Here is a 26,599-nt window from a genome sequence, read left to right as displayed (position 1 = left end):
ATAGCGGGCTCGCAGTCTGGTTTCAGGCTTGAGAAACAGGTCAGGGTACGGTGGTTGTGTCGCTGCTGTATTGTTCTTCCCAAGCGCTTAGTACAATAGTCTGCACACAGTAAGCACAGTACCCTGTCGAGAAGCAGCGTGGCTCAATGGAAAGAGCACGGGCTCGGGAGTCAGAGATCATGGGTTCAAAACCCGGCTCCGCCAATTGTCAGCTGTGTGACCATGGGCAAGTCACTCTTCACTTTTCTGTGCCTCAGTTACCTCATCTGCAAAATGGGTGTTAAGACTGTGAGCCCCACGTGGGACAACCTGATCACCTTGTATTCTCCCCAGCGCTTAGAACAGTGCTCTGCACATAGTAAGCGCTTAACAAATGCCATCATCATCATTATTATTAATAAATACGATTGAATGAATGAACAGTGGTGGGAAAAGGAGGGGATGCAAACACTGGGTTATTATGAGGGATGGCTTCTGTCGCTTGGCATAGAGGGGGCTTTGTCCAGGGCACTGGCACAGTGGCAGCCCTAAGGGTCTCCCCCTTCCCCGGACCCCCGGGGTGGGGGCCGAAGGAGGTTCAGCCTCAAGGCTTCTGTTCATTTTTAATGATGAGTCTAGATCTATAATTCGATTTATCTATTTTGATGCTGTTGATGCCCGTCTACCTGTTGTGTTTTGTTGTCTGTCTCCCCCTTCTAGACTGTGAGCCCGTTGTTGGGTAGGGGCCGTCTCTCTCTGTTGCTGCATTGGGCTTTCCAAGCGCTTAGTACAGTGCTCTGCACACAGTAAGCGCTCAATAAATACGATTGAATGAATGAATGAATCACGAGATTGGGTGTCCCTTCTCATGCCCCCCTCGGCCCACACCAGACTTTCTTGCTGGGGAGGAAAGAGAATGGGGAAGGGGGATCTCTTGGGTTCCAGCCCTCCTCTCCCTCTCCCTTCCCGGGAGTCAGCTGCCACCTCAAACCCCCTTCCCAAATCCTTCCTAGAGGGCGAGGGGAGGGAAAGCAGCGTGAGAAGCAGCGTGGCTTAGTGGAAAGAGCCCGGGCTTGGGAGTCAGAGGTTATGAATTCTAATCCTGGCTCTGCCACTTTTCTGCTGTGTGACCTTAAGCAAGTCACTTCCCCCTCTCTGTGCCTCCAGTTCCCTCATCTGTACAATGGGGATTAAGACTGTGAGCCCCAGGTGGGACAACCTGATTACCTTGCATCTACCCCAGCGCTTAGAACAGTGCTGGGCACATAGTAAACGCTCAACAAATACCATTAAAAAAAAGGCAGGGGGCTCAGAATTGGAGTTTGGGGTGCAGCATCCCCGGAGACCCCCAGCCCAGAAGGTGGTGGCCTCCCACCAGGCCCCGTCCACACTGTGCGGCCGGCTCCGGACCGCTCTGGGCGACCCGTCCCCAACCCCCAGACCCCCCCAAGTCTGCCAGGGAGAGGAAGGGGGAGGATGAGGGAGGAGCAGGGAAAAGGGGAGGGGGAGGGCGAGGGAAGAGGAGGAGGGAAAGCAGGGGGAGGAGGAAAAATATGGGGGAGGGGAGAGAAAAAGGAGGAGGGAGGAAAAGGAGCTAGGGGAAGGAAGGAAGGAAGGGGAAGGAGGAAAGGAAAGGGGAGGGGGAGGAGGGAAGGAAGGGGAAGGGGAGGAGGGAAGGAAAGGGGAGGGGAGGAGGGAAGGAAGGAGGAGGAGGGAAGGGGAGGGGAGGGGAGGAGGGAAGGAAGGAGGAGGAGGGCAGGAAAGGGGAGGGGAGGAGGGAAGGAAGGGGGAGGAAGGAAGGGGAGGGGGAGAGGGGAGGAGGGGGAGGGAAGGGAGGGGAGGAGGGAAGGAAGGGGAGGAGGGAAGGAAGGGGAGGGAGAAGAGGGAAGGAAGGGGAGGGGGAAAGGAAGGGAAGGGAAGGAAGGGAGGGAGGGGGAAGAGGGAAGGAAGGGGAAGAGGGAAAGAAGGGGAAGGGAAGGAAGGGAGGGAGGGGGAAGAGGGAAGGAAGGGGAAGAGGGAAAGAAGGGGAAGGGAAGGAAGGAAGGAAGGGGGAGGAGGGAGGGAAGGGGGAGGAGGGAGGGAGGGAAGGGGGAGGAGGGAAAGAGGAGGGGGAGGAGGGAAAGAAAGAGGAGGGGGAGGAGGTAAAGAAAGGGGAGGAGGAAAAGAAGAGGAGGAGGGAAAGCAGGGAGAAGAGGGGAGGAAAAGAAGAGGGAGGGGGAGGGAAGGAGGGAAAGAAGTGGGAGGGGGAGTAAGGGGAGAGAGAGACAGAGGCAGAGAGAGAAACAGGAGGGAGGAGGAGGAGGAGCAGGGTGGTGGTCGGCGGGGCCCACGGGCGGCGCAGGGAGGAGCCGGGGCTACAGGCGCCCCCTCCCCCGGCCCCCGGCCCCCAGCCCCGTGGGGCGGGGGAGGGAGTCGTCGGGGGGCGGGCGGGGGGTCCCGGGCCCAGGCCCGCCTCAGCACCGGCGTCTGGACAGCGGCCCCACCAGCAGGTACCGCCCGGGACCCCCGGACAGCCCCTTCCCCTGCCCCCCTCACACGGGGCTGGGGGCTGGAGGGGGCTGGAGGAGGGGGCTGGGGGCAGGGGGCTGGGGGGCTGGGATGGCCCTGGCTGCTTTCCCTCCATCCCCCGGCCCTCCCCCAGTCATTTCGGCAGCCCTGCCGGGCCGGGAGGCGGGGGGCGGGGGGCGCCTGTTTTCCCCTCAAAGCGGTGGGAGGGGGAGGGAAACGGAACGAGCTGCATTTCCCATTCCCCACCCAAGTCTTTCCCCCTTATCCCTCCCTTCCTCCCCCACTGAAAGCCCCTGCCTCCGGAGGGAGCCCGATTAATCATAATGATGATGATGATGATGGTGTTTGTTAAGCCCTTACTGTAATAACAATAATAATGATGATGACATTTATTAGGCGTTTACCATGTGCCAAGCACTGTTCTCAGCGCTGGGGGAGATACAAGGTGATCGGTTTGTCCCACGTGGGGCTCACAGTCTTACCAGATGAGGGAACTGAGGCCCAGAGAGGTGAAGTGACTTGCCCCAAGTCTCACAGCAGACAAATGGCGGGGCCCGGATTAGACCCACGACCTCTGACTCCCAAGCCCGGGGTCTTGCCACTAAGGGGATTAGGGGAGGGGCGAAGGCTGGAGGGCTTCCTGGAGGCAGCCGGGGGAGGAGGGGGCTCTGTCCTGGATGTGGGCGTTGGTGGGTGCCGGGGGGGGAGTAGGGGGGAGGTCGGGGTCCGCTCCTTCTGCACTGGTGTGGCCTTGCCCACAGCCACTCACCAGCCGGGCCTGGCAGGGGCCTGCTCTATGCCAGGCCAGCAGTGGGTAGTCCTCCCTCATAGGTGGACCCTGGTGGGCTGGAGGGCGCGGGTCTTGGGGCATGGGGGGTCTAGGACACCCTCAAAAGCCTGGGGGTGTGCTGAAGGAGAGTTCATTCCCCTCTGGGCCTCCATGCTCCAGCACCTGATTCATTAGAGAAGCAGCGTGGCTCAGTGGAAAGAGCACGGGCTTTGGAATCAGAGGTCGTGGGTTCGAATCCCGACTCTGCCACATGTCTGCTGTGTGACCTTGGGCAAGTCACTTAACTTCTCTGAGCCCCAATTACCTCATCTGTAAAATGAGGATTAAGACTGTGAGCCCCACTTGGGACAAATTGATCCCATTGTATCCCCCCAGCGCTTAGAACCGTGCTTTGCACATAGTAAGCGCTTAACAAATGCCATCATTATTAGTATTATTATTATTCAATCATATTTATTGAGCACTTACTGTGTGCAGAGCACTGTACTAAGCGCTTGGAAAGTACAATTCAGCAACAAATAGAAACAATCCCTACCCAACAACGGGCTCACATTCTAGGAGATGGTACTGCCCAGTGCAGGACACATTTAAACATGTACACACACTCTAGGCATATACATACAAAACTGCGAATATGTCCACTCCCTGCCACACACTTCCCCAGCACACAAGCCTCTCAGGACACACACCTGGTAGAGATGGACACTTCTCTGTGCCTCGGTTCCCTCATCTGTAAAATGGGGATTAAGACTGTGAGCCCCACGTGGGACAGGGACTGTGTCCAACCTGATTATCTTGTATCTGCCCCTGCGCTTAGTATAGTGCCTGGTACAAACTAAGAGCTTAACAAATATAATAATAATAATAATATAGGCACACCTTCAACTCACGTGGAGTACAAATAATTTTTATTATGGTATTAAGCATTTACTATATGCCAAGTACTAAGTGCTAGGGTAGATACAAGGTAATCAGGTTGTCCCACGAGGGGCTCACAATCTTAATCCCCATTTTCCAGATGAGGTAACCGAGGTGCAGAAAAATGAAATGACTTGCCCAAGGTCACACAGCAGACAGGTGAAGGAGGTGGAATTAGAACCCACATCCTCTGACTCCCAAGCCTGTGCTCTTTCCACTAAGCCACACTCCTATACATGCACACACAACCTTCCACACATCTTATGCACCCACAATATCCACACATGGGACATATATTCATTCATTCATTCATTCATTCATTCATTTAATCGTATTTATTGAGCACTTATGTATTTATTGAGCACTTACTGTGTGCAGAGCACTGTACTAACTGCTTGGGAAGTACAAATCGGCAACATATAGAGACGGTCCCTACCCAACAACGGGCTCACCCACCGCACACAGTACACAGAAACACGCACATTGGAGCCGGGCACGCTCTACGGATACACATGCTGTCATCTAGAAGCAGCGTGGCTCAGTGGAAAGAGCCCGGGCTTGGGAGCCAGAGGTCATGGGTTCTAATCCCGGCTCTGCCACTTGTCAGCTGTGTGACTTTGGGCAAGTCACTTAACTTCTCTGGGCCTCAGTTGCCTCATCTGTAAAATGGGGACTGTGAGCCCCCAGTGAGACAGTCTGATCACCTTGTAACCTCCCCAGCTCTTAGAACAGTGCTCTGCACATAGTAAGCGCTTAATAAATGCCATCATTATTATCTACAATACCTACCCCTGCGCCTCGGCGTATACCCTAAGCGCACTGAACACACCTGGCATATATGCCTACCCATCATACACATAAGTACAGTGCTCAAATTCCACCCCCACTCACCACACACCCATCCTCCCTCCACACTGCACGAGTCCCGCAGACTAACAATTCTGTTGCACTCACCATAGAGCCTAGTACAGCACCTTGCACATAGTAAGTGCTCCATAAATGCGTTGGACTAATCGACTAACGGAAAAGTGAGGTCAAAAGGAGAGGGAAAGGCCAGGTGACTTTTCTGGTGTGTCATTTACGTAAATGTTGGCTCAGACTCTGTTCAGTCTTCAGTATATCACCCTTCCTTCTCTTTCTGCGTTTAATTGGGTGACGTCATTTTGATCGCCCTCAAGGGAGATGGGACAGTTTTTTCTGTGCTTGTGAGTGTGTGTGTGCGTGCGTATTTTTTAGTGTTGGGGGGGTTTGTGTGTGTATGTGTGTGTAATGGCTCTCTCCCTCCCTCCTCACCTCCTAACTGATATTAAACTGTTTCATTAATAATAATAGTAATAAAGGCATTTATTAAGTGCTTACTATGTGCAAAGCACTGTTCTAAGCCCTGGGGAGGTTACAAGATGATCAGGTTGTCCCACGGGGGGCTCACAGTCTTCATCCCCATTTTACAGATGAGGGAACTGAGGCACAGAGAAGTTAAGTGACCTGCCCAAAGTCACCCAGCTGACAATTGGCGGAGCCGAGATTTGAACCCATGACCTCTGACTCCAAAGCCCGGGCTCTTTGCATTGAGCCACACTGCTTCTCTCATTAAGTCTCCGGATGTGAGAAAAGTATGTGCCCATGCTTTATTTATGGGCATGAAAATTACCAGCACGAGGGCAGAAGGGGCCTCTCCTGGGGAATGAAGTCGGAGAACCCCTAACTTGATATATTCACTCCCTCCCTAGCCCCTCTCCACCGGATGGTCCATTTTCCCCCCATTGGGAAATCTGCACTTCTCCTAAATGCGAAAGGACCATCTTTCCGGGGCGAACTCCTATTGTAGCAGGGACGCAACCTCCGAGTGGAGTGGCTGGGGGTGTGGGTGGAAGCCCTTGGGGGGCTTCTGATGGGTCACAGAGCCATCTTTGCTTAAAAACAATCAATCAATCAATCAATCGTATTTATTGAGCGCTTACTATGTGCAGAGCACTGTACTAAGCGCTTGGGAAGTACAAATTGGCAACACATAGAGACAGTCCCTACCCAACAGTGGGCTCACAGTCTAAAAGGGGGAGACAGAGAACAGAACCAAACATACCAACAAAATAAAATAAGTAGGATAGAAATGTACAAGTAAAATAAATAAATAAATAAATAAATAGAGTAATAAATATGTACAACCATATATACATATATACAGGTGCTATGGGGAAGGGAAGGAGGTAAGACGGGGGGATGGAGAGGGGGACGAGGGGGAGAGGAAAGAAGGGGCTCAGTCTGGGAAGGCCTCCTGGAGGAGGTGAGCTCTCAGCAGGGCCTTGAAGGGAGGAAGAGAGCTAGCTTGGCGGATGGGCAGAGGGAGGGCATTCCAGGCCCGGGGGATGACGTGGGCCGGGGGTCGATGGCGGGACAGGCGAGAGCGAGGTACAGTGAGGAGATTAGTGGTGGAGGAGCGGAGGGTGCGGGCTGGGCTGGAGAAGGAGAGAAGGGACGGGAGGTAGGAGGGGGCGAGGGGATGGACAGCCTGGAAGCCCAGGGTGAGGAGTTTCTGCCTGATGCGCAGATTGATCGGTAGCCATTGGAGGTTTTTGAGGAGGGGAGTAATATGTCCAGAGCGTTTCTGAACAAAGATAAGAACAAAAACAAGACAAAACAAGACAAAACAAGAAACTGGATTGTGTCTGGAAAGCCCCAAGGAAGGAGGGTGGGGTGGTCAGTGTGTGCAGTGTGTGCGATATGTGTGTGTGTGCGTTTGCATGCTCTAGGGCCAGGATTTTGCTGCAAGGGGCGAGAAGAGGGATTTTTTTTTCTTTTCCTGAGATCCAAGAGGATTGGCTGATAGATGGCTACAGAGGTACTCTGGAAGGCCGGCTGGGGCCTGGGAGCTGCAGAAGCTGGAGTGGATTTGGGAGGAAAGGGCTCTGCCACCCATCGTTGACTCCGGGGAGATGTGGTGTGTGACGATGGAGAAGGCTTAAGGTAAGGGACGAGAGTCAGAAAGGGGATGGGGTCTCCACCCTGCCTGCTTATTCCTTCCCAGCACTTAGTAAGGGGCTCAGAGCACAGTGAGCGCTCAATAAATACCACTGCTACTACCAAGAGGACTCCGCAGGCTGGATAGGCTCAGGCTGAGATGGGACAGGCCTGGAGTTTACAGAACCATGAAGGATGAGGACAAAAGATACTCAGGATTGTTCAAACCCAAATGTCGCCTCCCGAAGAGGTGGGAAGCTTGCGGTCGTAGAGGTATAAGTTTAGCGGGATTTAGAGGGGTTTGTGTGGATTCACGGATGAGTGATTCATTCAGTGTGGCCAAGCAGTGTGGCGTAGTGGATAGAGCAGGTGCCTTGGAGTCAGAGGTCGTGGGTTCTAATCCCGGCTCTGCCCCTTGTCTGCTGCGTGACCTTGGGCAAATCACTTAACTTCTCTGGACCTCAGTTATCTCATCTTTAAAATGGGGTTTAGAACTGTGCCCAGTCCCATGTGGGACAGGGACTATGCCCAACCTGCTTATATAATAATAATAATAATAATAATAATGATGGCATTTATTAAGCACTTACTATGTGCAAGCCCATCTGCCAAGCTAGCTCTCTTCCTCCCTTCAAGGCCCTGCTGAGAGCTCACCTCCTTCAGGAGGCCTTCCAAGACTGAGCCCCTTCCTTCCTCTCCCCCTCGTCCCCCTCTCCATCCCCCCATCTTACCTCCTTCCCTTCCCCACAGCACCTGTATATATGTATATATGGTTGTACATATTTATTACTCTATTTATTTATTTATTTATTTTACTTGTACATTTCTATCCTATTTATTTTATTTTCTTGGTATGTTTGGTTCTGTTCTCTGTCTCCCCCTTTTAGACTGTGAGCCCACTGTTGGGTAGGGACTGTCTCTATGTGTTGCCAATTTGTACTTCCCAAGCGCTTAGTACAGTGCTCTGCACATAGTAAGCGCTCAATAAATACGATTGATTGATTGATTGATTGATAGTACAGTGCTCTGCAGTAAGCGCTGAATAAATACAATTGAATGAAGGAATGAATGAATGAATGTGCAAAGCACGGTTCTAAGTGCTGGGGAGGTTACAAGGTGATCAGGTTGTCCCTCGGGGGGTTCAGTCTTAATCCCCATTTTACAGATGAGGTAACTGAGGCCCAGAGAAGTGAAGTGACTTGCTCAAAGTCACACAGCCCATAATTGGCGGAGCTGGGATTTCAACCCATGACCTCTGACTCCAAAGCCCGGGCTCTTTCCACTGAGCCACGCTGCTTCTCTATATGCGATTGAACGAATGAATAGTACAGCGCTGTGCACACAGTAAGCGTTCAATAAGTATGATCGGATGACCAACGCAGGAATAATTAATTTCTATTAATGTCCGTCTCCCTCTTCCAGATGGTCAGCTCGTTTTGGGCAGGGACAGTGTTCTATTATTCTGTTGTCTTCTCCCAAGTGCTTAGTACAGTGCTCTGCACACAGAAAGCACTCAATAAATACGATTGAATGAATGAAACTTGTATCTTCCCCAGCGCTTAATTAGAGTACCTGGCATATACTAAGGGCTTAACAAATACCATTAAAACAAAAACGAAAACAACCCAAACTCACACAAAGCAGTCCCTAAAGGGAAAGTCAGGGATGGAGAGGGGAGAGTTGGAGGAAGGAAGATGGTCCCGGTTGGGTCACCGGGAGAGAGTCAGGGATCAGTCATTGCGTCAATCCTATTTACTGAGCACTTACTGTGTGCAGAGCACTGTAGGAAGCCCTGGGAAGAGTACAATAGGAAAATAAACAGACACATTCCCTGCCCAAGATGAGCTGGGAAGTCTAGAGGGATAATAATAATAATGATGACATTTATTAAGCACTTACTATGTACAAAGCACTGTTCTAAGTGCTGGGGAGGTTACAAGGTGATCAGGTTGTCCCACGGGGGGCTCACAGTCTTAATCCCCATTTTACAGATGAGGGAACTGAGGCCTAGAGAAGTGAAGTGACTTGCCCAAAGTCACACAGCTGACAATTGGCGGAGCCGGGATTTGAACCCATGACCTCTAACTCCAAAGCCCGGGCATTTCCACTGGGCCATGATGGGTAAGGGTAGTTAAGAGAGCTGGCTGGTCAATTCCAAATTGGGAGGAGGGATATTCAGGAGTACAACCAGTCCACAGCTTATTATCATTATTATGGTACTTGTTAAGCACTTACTATGTGCCAAGCACTGTCCTAAGCACTGGGGATTGGTACAAGTTAATCAGGCTGGACACAGTTCCTGTGCCACATGGGACTCACACTCTCAATCCCCATTTGACAGATGAGGTAACCGAGGCCCAGAGAAGAGAAGTGATTTGCCCAAGGTCACACAGCAGACAGGCGGCGGAGCCGGGATTAGAACCCAGGTCCTTTGGACCCCCAGGCCCAGGCTCTATCCACTAGGCCTCACTGCTTCTCTAAGATCCCAGGCGCCGCTGTCAGAGAATGAGTCCTGGAGTAGATGGGGGAGTAGGGCTGACTTGGGATAGTTTTGGGGACACTCCTGAGTTACTTTGGTTTTTAGTGTGTGTTGTCGTGAATACGTGTGGGTGTATATGAGTGTGTGGGTGTGTGTGTATGATTGCATATGCAAATGAGCATATTTGTGTCTATGAGTATATATTTGCATGAATATAATTTGTATGAATATCCTTTTAGACTGTGAGCCCACTGTTGGGTAGGGACTGTCTCTATATGTTGCCAACTTGTACTTCCCCAGCGCTTAGTACAGTGCTCTGCACACAGTAAGTGCTCAATAAATACGATTGATGATGATGATGATGATGAATAAGAGTATGAGAAGCAGTATGGCCTACTGGAAAGAGTACAGGCCTGGGAATCAGAAGACCTGGATTCTAATTCCAGTTCCACCATTTGTCTGTTTTCTGGCCTTGGGCAAGTCAATTAAGTTCTCTGTGACTCAGTTCCCTCATCTGTAAAATGGGGATTAAGACTGTGGGCCGTTTGTGGGACAGGGACTGTGTCCAACCTGATTAGCTTGCATCCATTCATTCATTCAATCGTATCAATTGAGCGCTTACTGTGTGCGGAGCACTGTACTAAGCATCTGGGAGAGTACAGTACAAGAATGAACAGACACATTCCCTGCCCACAGTGAGCAAACGGTTTATGGAGGTGGAGACAGACATCAATGCAAATCAATCATCATCATCAATCGTATTTATTGAGCACTTACTATGTGCAGAGCACTGTACTAAGCGCTTGGGAAGTACAAATTGGCAACATACAGAGACAGTCCCTACCCAACAGTGGGCTCACAGTCTAAAAGTCTAAAAGTCTGTAATAAATGACAGATATGTACATAAGTGCTGTGTGGCTGGGTTGGGGGGATTGGCAAAGGGAGCAAGTCACGGCGATGCAGAAGGGAGTGGGGGATGAGGAAAGGTGGGGCTTAGGCTGGGAAGGCTTCTTGGAGGAGATGGGCCTTCAATAAGACTTTGAAGCAGGGAGGGAGTAGTTGTCTGTTGGATTTGAGTAGAGAGGGCGTTCCAGGCCAGAGGCAGGGCGTGGGCGAGGGGTTGGCAGCGAGACAGGAGAGATGGAGGCCCAAGGAGAAGGTTAGCGTCACCAGAGGAGTGGAGTGTGCGGACTGGGTTGTAGAAGGAGAGAAGAGAGGTGAGGTAGGAAGGGGCGAGGGGATGGACTGCTTTAAAGCCAGTGATGATGAGTTTTTGTTTGATGCAGAGGTGAATTCATTCATTCATTCATTCATTCATTCGTATTTATGGAGCGCTTACCGCATGCAGAGCACTGTACTAAGCCCTTGGGAAGTACAAGTCAGCAACATATAGAAACGGTCCCTACCCAACAACGGGCTCACGGTCTAGAAGGGGGCAACCACTGGAGCGGAATCAATCAATCAATCAATCAATCGTATTTATTGAGCGCTTACTGTGTGCAGAGCACCGTACTAAGCGCTTGGGAAGTACAAGTTGGCAACATATAGAGAAAGTCCCTACCCAACAGTGGGCTCACAGTCTAAAAGGGGGAGACGGAGAACAAAACCGAACATACTAACAAAATAAAATAAATAGAATAGATATGTACAAGTACAATAAGTAAATAAATAAGTAGAGTAATAAATATGTACAAACATATATACATATATACAGGTGCTGTGGGGAAGGGAAGGAGGTAAGGTGGGGGGGGGATGGAGAGGGGGACGAGGGGGAGAGGAAGGAAGGAATGAAATGTCCTGAATGTTTTTGTAGAAAAAATAATCCGGGCAGCGGAGTGAAACATGGACTGGCGTGGGGAAGAGACAGGAAGCTGGGAGGTCAGTTTAGCACAGTGCTTAGCACAATGCCCGGCATATAGTAAGCGCTTAACAAATGCCGTAAAAAATATTTGGGTCTGTGAGTGTGTGTCCCTCTATGCGAGATTATGTGAATGAGTGTGTAAGTATGAGCCCGGTGTGGGGAGGGATTTTCTCTCTTTATTGCTGAATTGTACTTTCCAAGCGCTTAGTGCAGTGCTCTGTGCACAGTAAGCGCTCAATAAATATGATGGAATGAATGAATGAATATGTGTATTTGGGTGGGTTTGTGTCTGCCTGTAGCTCTGTCAATCAGTCAATGAATCAATGGTATTTATTGAGCAAGTGCATGCATGCAAAGTAAGGTACTAAGTGATTGTGAAAGTATATTAGGTAGAGCTTTTTTAGGTATTGTTAGGCACTTACTATGTGCCAGGCACTGTACTAAGTGCTGGGGTAGATAGATAATAATAATAAGAATAATGATGGCATTTATTAAGCACTTACTATGTGCAAAGCACTGTTGTAAGTGCTGGGGAGGTTACAAGGTGATCAGGTTGTCCCAAGGGAGGCTCACAGTCTTAATCCCCATTTTACAGATGAGGCAACTGAGGCCCAGAGAAGTGAAGTGACTTGCCCAAAGTCACACAGCTGACAATTGGCGGAGCTGGGGTTTGAACCCATGACCTCTGACTCCAAAGCCCGGGCTCTTTCCACTGAGCCACGCTGCTTCTCTACCAGCAAATGAGGTTGGAAACAGTCCATGTCCCACCTGGAGCTCCCAGTCTTCATTCCCATTTTACAGATGAGGTGACTGAGGTACGGAGAAGAGAAGTGACTTGCCCAAAGTCTCACAGCAGACAAATGGCAGAGCTGGGACTAGAACCCAAGTCCTTCTTGGGTCCCTGCCCACAAGGAGCTTACAGTCCTCGGGGGAGAGAGACATTAAAATAAATTACAGATAAGGGAAATAGCACCGTGTAAGACTATATGTGTTGTATCTATCCCAGAGCTTAGAACAGTGCCTGGTATATAGTATAGCGCTTAACAAATACCATAATTATTATTACTGTGGGGCTGAGATGATAATCAAAGTACTAAAGGGATATGCAGCCAAGTGCAAAATCAACACAGGGAGAGGAGGCCAGATGGGGAAGCGAAAGCTTAGTCAATGAAGCCCTCTTGGAGGAGATGTGATTTAAATAACGTTTTGAATAATAATAACAATAATAATGGCATTTATTAAGCGCTTACTATGTGCAAAGCACTGTTCTAAGCACTGGGGAGGTTACAAGGTGATCAGGTTGTCTCACGGGGGGCTCACAGTCTTAATCCCCATTTTACAGACGAGGTAACTGAGGCCCAGAGAAGTGAAGTGACTTGCCCAAAGTCACACAGCCGACAATTGCCGGAGCCGGGATTTGAACCCGTAACCTCTGACTCCAAAGTCCGTGCTCTTTCCACGGAGCCACGCTGCTTCACACAGTCGTGAGAAACAGAGCAGCCTAGTGGCAAGAGCATGAGCTAGGGAGCCGGAGGACATGGGTTCTGATCCCGACTTTGCCACTTGTCCACTGTATGACCTTGGGTAAGTCATTTAACTTCTCAGTGATCTCATCAGTAACATGGAGATTAAGGGGGGGCGAGCCCCATGTGGGGCAGGGACTGTGTCCAACCTGATTACCTTGTATCTACCCTGGTGCTTAAAATGGCGTGTGGCACATATTAATAATAATAATAATGATGGCATTTATTAAGCGCTTACTATGTGCAAAGCCGGGATTTGAACCCATGACCTCTGACTCCCAAGCCCGGGCTCTGTCCACTGAGCCACGCTGCTTCTATGTGATGCAGAGAGGAATGCTTATATATGTATATATGTTTGTACAGATTTGTTACTCTACTTGCACATATTTACTATTCTATTTATTTTATTTTGCTAATATGTTTTGTTTCGTTGTCTGTCTCCCCCTTCTAGACTGTGTGCCCGTTGTTGGGTAGGGACCGTCTCTCTATGTGGCCAACTTGTACTTCCCAAGTGCTTAGTACAGTGCTCTGCACACAGTAAGCGCTCAGTAAATACGATTGAATGAATGAATGTTGGAAAGCGCTTAATAAAAACCATCATTTTTATTATGTGAAGGGGGAGAGAGTTTCAGGCAAGAGGGAGGATGTGGACAAGGGGTCAGTGAGATGAGATCGAGGTACAGAGAGTAGGGTAGCGTTGGAAGAGCGGAGTGGGCAGGCTGGGTGGTTCCCCTCCCCACAGCACCTGTATATATGTATATATGTTTGTACGGATTTATTACTCTATTTATTTATTTTATTTGTACACATTTATTCTATTTATTTTATTTTATTAATATGTTTTGTTGTGTGTCTCCCCCTTCTAGACTGTAAGCCTGCTGTTGGGTAGGCGCCGTCCCTATATGTTGCCAACTTGTACTTCCCAAGTGCTTAGTACAGTGCTCTGCACACAGTATGCGCTCAATAAATATGATTGAATGAATGAATGAATGAGAGAAGCAGAAGAAGCAGAGAAGCAGCATGGTAGAGCGGATAGAAGATGGGCCTGGGAATCAGAGGGTTCATTCATTCATTCAGTCATATTTATTGAGCACTTACTTGTGCAGAGCACTGTACTAAGCACTTGGAAAGTACAATTCAGCCACAAATAGAGACGATCCCTGCCTGTAACGGGCTCACAGTCTAGAATGGGCGAGGTAGACATCAAAACAAGTAAACAGGAGAAGCAGCGTGGCTCAGTGGAAAGAGCACGGGCTTGGGAGTCGTGGTCATGGGTTCTAATCCCGCCTCCACCACTTATCAGCTGTGTGACTTTGGGCAAGTCACTTAACTTCTCTGTGCCTCGGTTACCTCATCTGGAAAATGGGGATTAAGACTGTGAGTCCCATGTGGGACAACCTGATCACCTTGTATCTCCCCAAGTACTTAGAACAGTGCTTGGCACATAGTAAGTGCTTAACAAATACCAAATAGCATCAATTTAAATAAATAGAATTATAGATATATGCACATCTATAATAAAATAAATAGAATGATAAGTATGTACATATATACACACAAGTGTTGTGGGGCAAGGAGGGGGGGTGTTGTGGGGCAGAGGTTGAGAGTGGGGGTGATGGGAAGGGAAGAGTGAGCAGAGGAAAAAGGGGGCTTAGTCCGGGAAGGCCTCCTGGAGGAGGTGAGCTTTCAGTAGGGCTTTGAAGGGAGGAAGTGTACTAGTTCGGTGGATTTGAGGAGGGAGGGCATTCCGGGCCAGAGGTAGGACGTGGACCAGGGGTTGATGGTGGGACAGGCGAGAACGAGGCCCAGTGAGAAGGTTAGCGGCACCAGAGGAGCAGAGTGTGGGGGCTGGGATGGAGAAGGAGAGAAGGGAGGTGAGGTAAGAAGGGGCAAGGTAATAGAGAGCTTTGAAGCCAATAGTGAGGAGTTTTTACTTGATACAGAGGTTGATGGGCAACCCACTGGAGGTTTTTGAGGAGGTGGGTGACATCCCCAGAGTATTTCTGTAGAAAGATAATCTGGGCAGCAGAGTGAAGTATAGAATGAAGCGGGGAGAGATAGGAAGATGGGAGATCAGAGAGGAGGCTGATGCAGTAATCCAGTGGGGATAGGATGACTGATTGTACTAATGGGGTAATGGTTTGGATGGAGAGGAAAGAGCAGATCTTGGCGATGTTGTGAAGGTGAGATCGGCAGGTTTTGTTAACGGATTGGATGTGTGGGGTGAATGAGACAGCGGAGTCGAGGATGACGCCAAGGTTGCGGGCCTGTGAGACGAGAAGGATGGTAGTGCCGTCCACGGTGACGGGAAAGTCAGGGAGAGGACAGGGTTTGGGAGGGTAGATAAGGAGCTCAGTCTTGGACACATTGCATTTTCGGTGGCAGGAGGACATCCAGGTGGAGATGTCCTGAAGGCAGGAGGAGATATGAGCCTGGAGGGAGGGAGAGAGAACAGGGGAGGAAATGTAGATTTGATCTGGGTTCTAGTCCTGACTCTGCCGTTTGTCTGTTGTGTGACCTTGGGAAAGTCACTTCACTTTTCCGGGCCTCAGTTACCTCATATGTAAAATGGGGATTAAGACTGCGAGCCCTTATGTGGGACAGGGACTGTGTCCAAACCGATAATTTTGTATCTACCCCAGGGCTTAGTACAATGTCTGGCATATAGTGAACATTTACAAATAGTATATTTATGTGTATATACACACACACACACACACACACACATATACGTACACACACCCACTCATATATCTATACCCAGCGTGGTATAGTGGATAGAGCCCGGACTCTATCCAGGCTCTGCCACTTGTCTGCTGTGTGACCTTGGGTAAGTCACTTAAGTTCTCTGGGCCTCAGTTCCCTCATCTGGAAAATGGGGATTGAGATTGTGAGCCCCACGTGGGACAGGGACTGTGTCCAATCCAATTTGCTTGTAATCACCCCAGCGCTTGGTACAGTGCCTAGTGCATAGTAAGTGCTTCACAGTTATTATTACTATCCTTAATTGATCTTATTATCAGATAGGTGAGCACCGGGCAGATAGAAAGGCAAATGAAAGCAAAACAGACTCTCTTCTACTTGGACTGTGACCTTCACATCTGAACTGATTAGCCTGTATCTACTCCAGGGCTTAGAACAGTGTAGGACACATAGTAAGCACTTGACAGTCTATTCACTGATTGAGGCAGGGGAGGACAGGCAGACATACAGAATCAGAAGAGGGTAGATAATAATAATAATAATGGCATTTATTAAGTGCTTACTACATGTAAAGCACTGTTCTAAGTGCTGGGGACATTACAAGGTGATCAGGTTGTCCCATGGGGTGCTCACAGTCTTAATCCCCATTTTACAGATGAGGTAACTGAGGCACAGAGAAGTGAAGTGACTTGCCCAACGTCACCCAGCTGACAATCGACGGAGCGGGGATTTGAACCCATGACCTCTGACTCCAAAGCCCGTGCTCTTTCCGCTGAGCCAGACACAGAGGAGGACAGGTAGACAGACAGTCTCAGAGGAGAGTAAATAGGCAGGCAGACACCGAAGAGGGGAGACAGAAAGAGTCAGAGGAGGGCAGAGAGGCAGACAGATAGGAGGGTAAATAGACAGACGGACTCTGAGGAGAGGTGACAGACAGAAAGACAGGCGCAGAGGAGGGTAGACAGGCAGGCAGACAGTGAGACAGATGGACAGACAGGTGGGTGGACAGTCAGACTGGCAGGCAGACAGACAGAAAGACCCAGAGGAGGACAGACAGGCAGACAGACACAGAGGTGGGCAGCCAGACAGACTGACAGATGAACAGGCAACAGGATGGCGGGTGAAGACATGGATGGACAGACAGGTGAGCAAATGGGCAGGTGGATACTGAAGGGTAGACTGCTGGGCACGAAGGTAGACAGACAGACAGGACGGCAGGCAGACAGATACAGAGGAGGGCACAGACAGACAGACAGACAGAACAAACCAGGCTCTGGAAGTCGGAGGACCTGGGTTCTAATCCCAGCTTTACCAATTGCTTGCTGTGGGACACTGGGCAAGTCACTCACTTCTCTGGGCCTCCGTTTCCTCAACTGTAAAATGGAGATTCTGTATCTGTTCTCTCCCCTAGTTAGACTAGGAGCCCCAGGTCGGGTAGGGACTGTGTCCAACCCCAATCCTTAGAACGGTGCTCCACACATAATAATACCAACTGTGGTATTTGTTAAGCGCGTACTATGTGCCAAGCACTGTACTAAACACTGGGGTGGATACAAGCAAATCGGGTTGGACACAATCCCTGTCCCATGTGGGGCTCACAGTCTCAATCCTCATTTTACAGATGAGGTAACTGAGACATAGAGAAGTGAAGTGACTTGCCCAGGGTCACACAGCAGACACGTGGTGGAGCTGGGATTAGAACCCGTGACTTTCTGACTCCAATTCGTGCTATGTCCACTATGCCATGTTGCTTCCCCCTTCTCCCCCTTCTAGACTGTGAGCCCACTGTTGGGTAGGGACTGTCTCTATATGTTGCCAACTTGTACTTCCCAAGCGCTTAGTACAGTGCTCTGCACACAGTAAGTGCTCAATAAATACGATTGATTGATTGATTGATTGATTCCCCAGAGGAGAACACACCCAAAAGCAAGTGGAGGGCCTTCAGCTGGGCTTCAATCCCTTACACCCCACTCTAATAATAATAATAATAATTGTGGTATTTGTTAAGTGCTTACTATGTGCCAGGCACTGCGCTAAGCGGGTTGGACACGGTCCCTGCCCCACATGGGGCTCACAGTCTCAATCCCTATTTTACAGATGAGGGAACTGAGGCACAGAGAAGTTAAGTGACTTGCCCAAAGCCACACAGCTGACAAGTGGCGGAGCCGGGACAAGAACCCTAATAACAATGATAATAATAATTGTGGTATTTGTTAAGCGCTTACTATGTGCCAGTCACTGTACTAAGCACTGGGGTCGATGCAAGGTGATCAAATTGGACACAATCCCTTCTGCATGTGGGGCTCACCGTCTGAATCCCCATTTGACAGATGCTGCACCTGAGGCCCAGATAAGGGAAGTGACTTGCCCCAGATCACCCAGCAGGCAAGCGGTGAAACCGAGGTTAGAACCCCGGTCCTTCCAACTCCCAGGCCCGGGCTCTAGCCATTAGGCCGCACTGCACTCTTTATCTGAGCCTGAGCGGTCTCTCTGGCTTTTCGCAGGTGTCCGCGTCTGGACGGAGAAGGCGGGAGCCCACGGCCCCTGCCCCGCAGCCCCTGCCCCGCAGCCATCCTTGGGGGCCGGGGCTGATCGCCACCACCCCGGGAAGCCCTAGGGCCACCTGTGCTCGACGCCCCCCCTGTATCTCTTGGACTCCTACCTCCCACCGGCTCCCTCAGGGCCGGCTGACCCTGCAGAGAGCAGCAGTGATGAAGCCGTGAGGATCCCCACCGGGCCTTCCTCCCGACTTTGGTTGCGATGACCCCTACCCTAGGGACTTCCTACCCTTGAGAGGCCTGTTCTGGGGGAGCATCTCTGGCTGGACCTCTCCGCATCCACCTGCCCCCCGGCCCGGGCCCCCGATGCCCGCCCGCCCGTGAATCGGCACGGTGGCGCCGCCGAGGGCCCCGGGGGGGCGAGCCATGGTGCTCCCACCCCCGGACAAGCACCACGTGTGCCTGACCACGGCGGTCATCGTGACCAGCATGGCCTGCATGGACGCCTACCTGGTGGAGCAGAACCAGGGGCCCCGCAAGATCGGCGTGTGCATCATCGTGCTGGTCGGGGACGTCTGCTTCCTCATCGTCCTGCGCTACGTGGCCGTGTGGGTCGGAGCCGAGGTCCGCACGGCCAAGCGCGGCTACGCCATGATCCTCTGGTTCCTCTATGTCTTCGTGCTGGAGATCAAGCTCTACTTCATCTTCCAGAACTACAAGGTGGAGCGGCAGGCCGGCCGGGGGGCGGACGGGGCCCGGCCACTGGACACGGTGGCCCGCAAGGCTCTGACCCTGCTGCTCTCCCTCTGCGTGCCGGGCCTGTATCTGGTCCTGGTGGCCCTGGACAGCATGGAGTACATCCGCACCTTCCGCAAGAAGGAGGACCTGCGGGGCCGGCTCTTCTGGGTGGCCCTGGACTTGCTGGACATCCTGGACGTCCAGGCCAACCTGTGGGAGCCCCAGCAGACCGGCCTGCCCGTCTGGGCCGAGGGTCTCATGTTCTTCTACTGCTACATCCTCCTGCTCATCCTGCCCTGCGTGTCCCTGAGTGAGATCAGCATGCAGGGCGAGCACATCGCCCCCCAGAAAATGATGCTCTACCCGGTGCTCAGCCTGGTCACCATCAACGTGGTCACCGTGCTCATCCGCGCCGCCAACATGGCGCTCTTCCAGGACAGCCGCGTCTCCGCCATCTTCGTCGGCAAGAACGTCATGGCCCTGGCCACCAAGGCCTGCTCCTTCCTGGAGTACAGGCGGCAGCTGCGGGAATTCCCCGCCCCCCACGGCCTGGCCCTCGAGCTGCAGGCCAACTCCGTCGCCCCCAACCAGACGCTGCACGGGGTGCCCGGAGGCCCCCATGAGCCGTCCCCGACTCGTGAGATCCTGGACACGTGACCCCCCGGCTGAGGGCATGGGGGATGGGGCTTGGGCTGGGCTGGCTTGGTGGAAGCGTCTGGAGGGGGATGCCGTGGAGCGCATGGTGCATGGACTCGGGGCAAAAGAGAGCCTCCCCCCCCACCCAAAAGGAGACTTGTGGTCGTGGGGAACCACCCCAGGCCACGCTCGACCGGTTCCCGCGGCCTCTTCATCTCAGGAATCACCCGGAGAGGCCTCTGGGAAAACCAAATGTTTTGCCCCACATTCGCTCAGATCGGCCGCCCTTCTGGGGTTCCTTCCCTGGCATCCGGATCCGGTGGTTGGGGACCGCGAAGTGGAGATGGAGTTTTGTTACTGGAATCTTTTATCTTTGGGGCGGGGTGGGGGTGGGTGGGTGCACCAGCTGCAGTAGATCCCGTGAATGTGGTTGTCTCTGTTCCTTAAAGAATTGTGTTTACAGTTTCCTATTTAAACCGTGTATTTCCTCACTGCCCGGTCTGCTCAGTTTGTTGGGACGGGGAGCGGAGGGGCGGAATAAGGGAGTTGGGGATCGGGGGTGGGAGTGGCGGGGGGGATTTATTGAAAAGATGACTATGTGAATGCCACTGGTGGTGAAATTCAGCTCTGGGTTGGTGACTAAAGAGATCGATTTGGAATCTACCATCCCTACCGCCCCAAGGACATACCGAGACTGCCCTTTGCTGTGCTGTTGTGCTTGCTGATTGGTCCGAAGTCTGATGTCATAGTGCTACCACATTGTCGGATGGTATCCTAAAGGTGGGTGGGCCTTCTCACTCTGATTTCTCTTTCCTCGTCTATTTTTGCATCATTAGAAGGCATGCTGCCTAGGTAGCAGAATTTCCCGAAAGGAATTCATTTGGGGTCGCCAAGGTAAATTTTCAGCTACCTATAGGTTGGTGCCAGCTGATTCATGACTTCAGTTTTCTTCAGACTTACGTGAGTCCCTGATACCTGGATGATTCTGCAGAGTAGTCCACTACAATCACCTGCAGGTTTGAGAGAAGCAATGTGGGCTAGTGGAAAGACCTGGATTTTGATCTTGGCTCTGCCACTAGCCAGCTGTGTGACCTTGGGTAAGTCACTTCACTTTTCTGTGGCTCAGTTCCCTCATCTATAAAATGGGAATGAAATACCCATTCACCCTCCCCCTCTAGGCTGTGAGCCCCATGTGGGGCAGGGATCGGGTCTGACTTCATTCATTCATTCAATCATATTTATTGAGAGCTTACTGTGTGCAGTGCAATCAATCAATCAGTCATATTTATTGAGCACTTACTGTGTGCAGAGCACTGTACTAAGCGCTTGGGAAGTACAAGTTGCTGTGCTAAGCGTTATCTTGCATCTCCCCAAGTGTTTAGTACAGTGCTTGGAACATTTCCCCACTAAGCTCTCATTTCCTCTTCTTCCCCTCTCTGTGTGTCACCCTTGCACTTGGATTTTCCCCCTTTATTCACCCGTCCGTCAGCCCCACAGCACTTATGTCCATATCTGTAATTTATTTCTTTATATTAATGTCTGTATCTCCCTCTAGAGTGTGAGGTCGTTATGAACAGAGAGCGCATCTAACAATTATGACTTCCAAGCACTTAATACAGTACTCTGCACACAGTAAGCACTCAATAAATATGACTGATTGATTGATTGATTGATTGACATAGTCAGCACTTAAATGCCACTGTCTCTAGAGAAGCAGCATGGCTTAGTGGAAAGAGCACGGGCTTGGGAGTCAGAGGACATGGGTTCTAATCCCGGCTCCTTCACTTGTCTGCTGTGTGACCTTGGGCAAGTCACTTAGCTTCTCTGTGCCTCAGTTCCCTCATCTGTAAAATGGGGATTAAAAGTGTGAGCCCCACATGGGACAACCTGATTACCCTGTATCCACTCCAGTGCTTAGAACAGTGCTTGGCACATAGTAAGCGCTTAACAAATGCCACAATTATTATTATTATTATTATTAAAGACTGAGACATGAGAAACAGCATGGCCCAGTGGATTGAGCACTGGCTTGGAAGTCAGAAGATGTGGGTTCTGATCCCGGCTCCACCACTTGTCCGCTGTGTGACCGTGGGCAAACCACTTCACTTCTCTGTGCCTCAGTTACCTCATCTGTAAAATTGGGATTAAGACTGTGAACCTCTCATGGAACAATTGGATTACCTTGTATCTACCAGTGCTAAGAACGTGCTTGGCACGTAGTAAGCACTTAACAAATACCGTAATTATTATAATTATCATTATTATTAGGGCTTTCGGTAATGCTCATAGCCCTTGTAGGTGGAAAAATTTCCCAGCAAATCAAGCAGCTGGGTTTATGTCCCTCGTATTCATTCATTCAGTTGTATTTATTGAGTGCCTACTGTGTGCAGAACGCTGTACTAAGCAATTGGAAAGTACAATACAGCAGTAAAGACAGACAATCCCTGCCCACAATGGGCTCACAGTCTAGAGCGGGGGGGAGGCAGACATCAATACAAGTAAAGAGGCATCAATATAAATGAATAGAATTATAGCTATATACATGTGTTTGGCTATGAAGAGTAAATCGAAACAAATTTGAGGGTCTTATGGTTTCCTCCTTGGTTTACCCATATTGGTGATGGAGGGAAGATCTGACGGGTCGTGCCATCTTGAAGCCGCCTCAGAAGCTTGAGGAACCTCTCAGGGTGGCCAGGTTTTTACTAAGCAATTTCCAGAATCCACATAAATGGCTGATGTCCAGTGGTTTTACAGGTTCTAAGAAAGCTATGTAGACTCAAACAATCAATCAATTGATGGTTTTTACTGAGCGCTTACTGCATGCAGAGCACTGTATTAAACGCTTGGGAGAGTAACAATTACAACAACAATTATGGTATTTGTTAAGCGCTGACTATGTGCCAGGCACTGAACTAAGCTCTGGGATGGATATAAGCAAATCGGGTTGGACACAGTCCCTATCCCGCATGGGGCTCACAGTCTTAGTCCTCATTTTACAGATGAGGAAACCGAGGCCCAGAGAAGTGAGGTGACTGCCCAAGGCCACACAGCAGAGAAGTGGTGGAGGCAGGATTAGAACCCATGATCTTCAGACTCCCAGGACCGTGTTCTATCCACTATGCCATGCTGCTTCCAATAGAATTGACCCACCCGGCAAGGAACTTACAGTCCAGTTGGGATGGTAGACTTTTTTTTTCTAATGGCATTTGTTAAGCGCTTACTAGGTGCCGGGCACTGTAGTAAGCGCTGGCGAAGATACAAGCTAACCAGTCCATGTTGCACATGGGACTCACAGTCTTAATCCCCATTGTACAGAGGAGGTAACTGAGGCACAGAGAGGTGAAGCGGCTTGCCCAGGGTCACACAGCAGACAATTAGTGGTACAGATAGCAGAAGCCAGGTCCTTCTGACACCCAGGCCCGTGTTCAACCCACTAGGTCCTAGCTGCTTCTCCGATGGATTAAAAACCACTACAAATAGGGGAAACGGCAAAGTGTGAGGATATGTACCCTGAGGACTTTAGGGCTGGGAGTGGGGGAAGTATTAAAGTGCTGAAGGAATGAAAGTGCTCTTTGCACTTCTCATATACCTGCTATGCAGCAAACATCGAGTCTGCCCTATCACACTGGAGTCTAAAGTCATATTGAGATTTCAGGAGCATATAATAATAATAGCAACAATAATACTAATACTGGTGTTTGTTCAGTGCTAGTATATGCACCGGTGAAACAGACCGAGAAGATTCCCAGGAGAGGATGAGAGACTGTCGATCGGTCGCATTTATTGAGAAGCAGCGTGGCTTAGAGTACAGAACACTGTCCATGATAGAAAAGTTCCCTGCCCTTAAGAAGCTTATGATCCAGCAGGGGAGTCAGGCATTAAAATAAATTACAGTTAGGGAAAGCCACCAACTATGGGGTTATGTACATAAGTGCTGTGAGGGTGAGGTGAGGATGAATTCAAATGCAGAGGGTGTGGAGATGAGAGATTAATCAGGGAAAGCTTCCTGGAGGAGGTAGGCTTTTAGTAGGGCTTTGAAGATGGGGAGAGTGATATGATAGATAAAGAAGATCAGTCGATTAATCAATTGTATTTATTGTATTCTATTTATTAATGATGATGGTATTTGTTAAGCGCTTCTAAGCACTGGGGTAGATACAAGATAATCAGGTTGTCCCACGTGGAGCTCACAGTCTCAATCCCCGTTTTACACATGAGATGACTGAGGCCTAGAGAAGTTAAGTGGCTTGCCCAAGGTCACTCAGCGGACAAGTGACGGAGCCGGGATTAGAACCCACAACCTCTGGTTCCCAAGCCCGTGCTCTTGCCACTAGTCCATGCTGCTTCTCTGAGAGCATACTGTTTGTGGAACACTGTACTAGGTGACTGGGAGAGTAATAATAATAATGATAATAATAATAATGATAATAATAATAATAATAATAATAGCATTTGTTAAGCACTTGCTATGGGCAAAGCACTGTTCTAAGCGCTGGGGGGATACAAGGTGATCAAGTGGTATAACAGAGTGGTAGACATGTTCTTTACTCACAACAAGCTTGCAGTCTAGAGGAAATTTTGTATCCTTTTGTGAACTTGAAGCCTAATAATAATTATGCTCCTTGTTAAGTGCACACTTCGTGCCAAGCAGAGTGCTAAGCACTGGGGTAAATACAGGATAACAAGATTGGACACACAGCCCTTGTCCCACGTGGGATTATGGCAGATATTTCTGAAGCGTTTCAATCCAAGACTATCTCAGAACATCCCCCACAATTTACCCATCTCCTACCTAGATTCTCTCCCCCTACCCCCAGCCCAAGAGTTCCCCTCTCATCTTTATACTCTACTTCTTCCCCTACTCGTAAGAGAAGAAGCATGGCCTAGTGGATAGAGCATGGGCCCGGAAGTCAGAAAGACCTGGGTGCTAATCCCCCCTCACCCACCTTTCTACTGTGTGATCTTGGTCAAGCCACTTCTCTGTGCCTCAGTTACCTTACTAGTAAAATGAGGATTAAGACTGTGAGCCCCGTGGGGGACGGGGTCCGTGTCCACCCTGATTTGCTTGAATCCACCCCTGTGCTAAGTACAATGTCTGGCACATAGTAAGTGCTCAACAAATACCACAATTATTATTACTATTATTAATAATTTATTTTCATGTCCATCTCTCCCCTCTAGATTGTGAGCTCTTTGAGGGTAGGGAGAGGGTTTACCACTTCTACCGAACTCTCCCAAGCACATAGGACAGTGCCCTGCACACAGTAAGCACTCAATAAATATAATTAATTGATTGGTGGATTGATTCTATTGTTTGCGGCTTGATATTTGCCAAGCACAGGTAGCAGCGATCAGAGAAGCAGCGCGGCTCAGTGGAAAGAACACGGGCTTTGGAGTCAGAGGTCATGGGTTCAAATCCCGGCTCTGCCAATTGTCAGTGTGTCACCTTGGGCAAGTCACTTAACTTCTGTGGGCCTCAGTTACCTCATCTGTAAAATGGGGATTAAGACTGTGAGCCCCCCCGGGACAACCTGATTTTCTTGTAACCTCCCCAGCACTTAGCACATAGTAAGTACTTAATAAATGCCATTATTATTATATATGTTTTAAATAGATCAGTCAACTGTATTGTTTGAGTGCTTACTGTGTGCAGAGCACTGGATTAAGCACTTGGGAGAGTACAGTACACCAGAGTTAGTAGACACATTCCCTTCCCATGACAAATTTACAAAGAGAATGACTTTAATTACTAGCATCTGTGAAGTGGAAACTAGGGATTTCAGCATTCAGTTCAGATCACCTCCGAGAAGGGAGGAATCAGTTGGCAGAGCTTACAACCTAGAGGGGGGAGATAGACTGAGAATAAATTAACAATAATAATAATAATAATAACCGTGGTATTTGTTGAGTGCTTACTATGTGTTAGGCAACGTACTAAGTGCAGGGATGGATTCAATCCCCATTGCCTGGGTTCAGGGTTGCTGATCAGGCCCTGTCCCTACCAGGAAGCAGGAAGATGTCTGCTTCCCGGTCAGCCTGGTGGACATCAGTTCTTCTCCAAGGGTTTGCAATTTAGGTTTTACATCTTTGTGAATTTGTCAGTAAAGTAACCCTGCCCATCCACAGTTTGGCTTTCCCAAGTTTTTGGGTCTTAGCTTTCCTGTTTTCCACTCCCCTTGCACCCTAAACTTTCTTCCTTTGTCCCTTTATCTCCCTCCATGCCTCTCTTCTCCCTTCCCCTCCTCTCCCCTCCCCTCCCCTCCTCTCCTCTCCTTCCTTTCCTGACCTCCTCTTCTTCCTCCTCTTTCTTCTCCTCCTCCTTCTCTCTCTTTCTCCTCCTCCTCTTTCTCCTCTTCCTTCTCTTTCTCCTCTCCTCCTCCTCTTTCTCCTCCTCTTCTTCCTCCTGGTCCTCTTTCTCTTCTTCCTTCTCCTCCTCTTCCTTCTCCTCCTCTTCTTTCTCCTCCTCTTCCTTCTCCTCCTCCTCTGCCTCTACTCCTCTTCTCCTCCTTTTTATCCTCCTCCTCTTCTCCTCTTTTTTTTATCCTCCTCCTCTTCTCCTCCTTTTTATCCTCCTCCTCTCCTCTTCTCTCCTCCTTTTCCTCCTCTTCTCCTCCTCCTCTCCTGTTATTCCTCCTCTTCTCTCCTTCCTCTTCTTCCTTTTCCTTCTCACCTCCTCTTCTTCCTCCTCTTCACCTTCTCCTCCTTCCCCCCCTTCTTTTCCTCCTCTTTTCTTCCTCCTCTTCTCCTCCTCCTCTCCCCCCCTTTCCTCCTTCTCCTCCGCCTCCTTCCATCTGGTCTCTGTTTCAAAGCCCCAGAGGACGGGGACCACAAGCAGAGGAAGTGGCTCTAATCTGGATGGAGACAGCTGGAACGGCAGAGTCCCCAAGGTGACTCAGCAGCATTGGAGCTATTAGGGATGAATCAGTTAAAAGAATAGAAAGAGAACAGGAGAAGAGTTGGGGAACCATGGAGACAGGAGGGGATGGGGAGGAGAAATCCAGTTTGCTG

At 50.0% G+C, this 26,599-nt stretch overlaps 1 protein-coding gene across 2 annotated transcripts; it reads left to right on the top strand.

The window, feature by feature from the left end:
- Nucleotides 1–2,438: 2,438 nt before the first annotated feature.
- Nucleotides 2,439–19,963, top strand: TMEM121 (transmembrane protein 121). 2 transcript variants are annotated; one of them, XM_038765838.1, is made up of 2 exons: nt 2,439–2,468; nt 18,224–19,963. In XM_038765838.1, the coding sequence occupies exon 2, from the start codon at nt 18,644–18,646 to the stop codon at nt 19,610–19,612; it is 969 nt and encodes a 322-aa protein (XP_038621766.1). In that variant the 5' UTR covers nt 2,439–2,468; nt 18,224–18,643; the 3' UTR covers nt 19,613–19,963. The 2 variants fall into 2 exon arrangements, with proteins under 2 accessions (XP_038621766.1, XP_038621765.1); XM_038765837.1 differs by lacking the exon at nt 2,439–2,468 and adding an exon at nt 7,029–7,159.
- Nucleotides 19,964–26,599: the final 6,636 nt, after the last annotated feature.

The sequence above is a fragment of the Tachyglossus aculeatus genome, chromosome 23 (assembly GCF_015852505.1).
Source record: "Tachyglossus aculeatus isolate mTacAcu1 chromosome 23, mTacAcu1.pri, whole genome shotgun sequence".
NCBI classification, from domain to species: domain Eukaryota; kingdom Metazoa; phylum Chordata; class Mammalia; order Monotremata; family Tachyglossidae; genus Tachyglossus; species Tachyglossus aculeatus.
The sequence above is the reverse complement of the archived record's forward strand: the minus strand, read 5'-3'. Positions and strand labels throughout refer to the sequence as shown.

What these genes read in the sequence shown, in the direction of transcription:
- TMEM121 (XM_038765838.1), top strand. Translation starts at nt 18,644, where the DNA reads ATGGTGCTCCCACCCCCGGACAAGCACCACGTGTGCCTGACCACGGCG.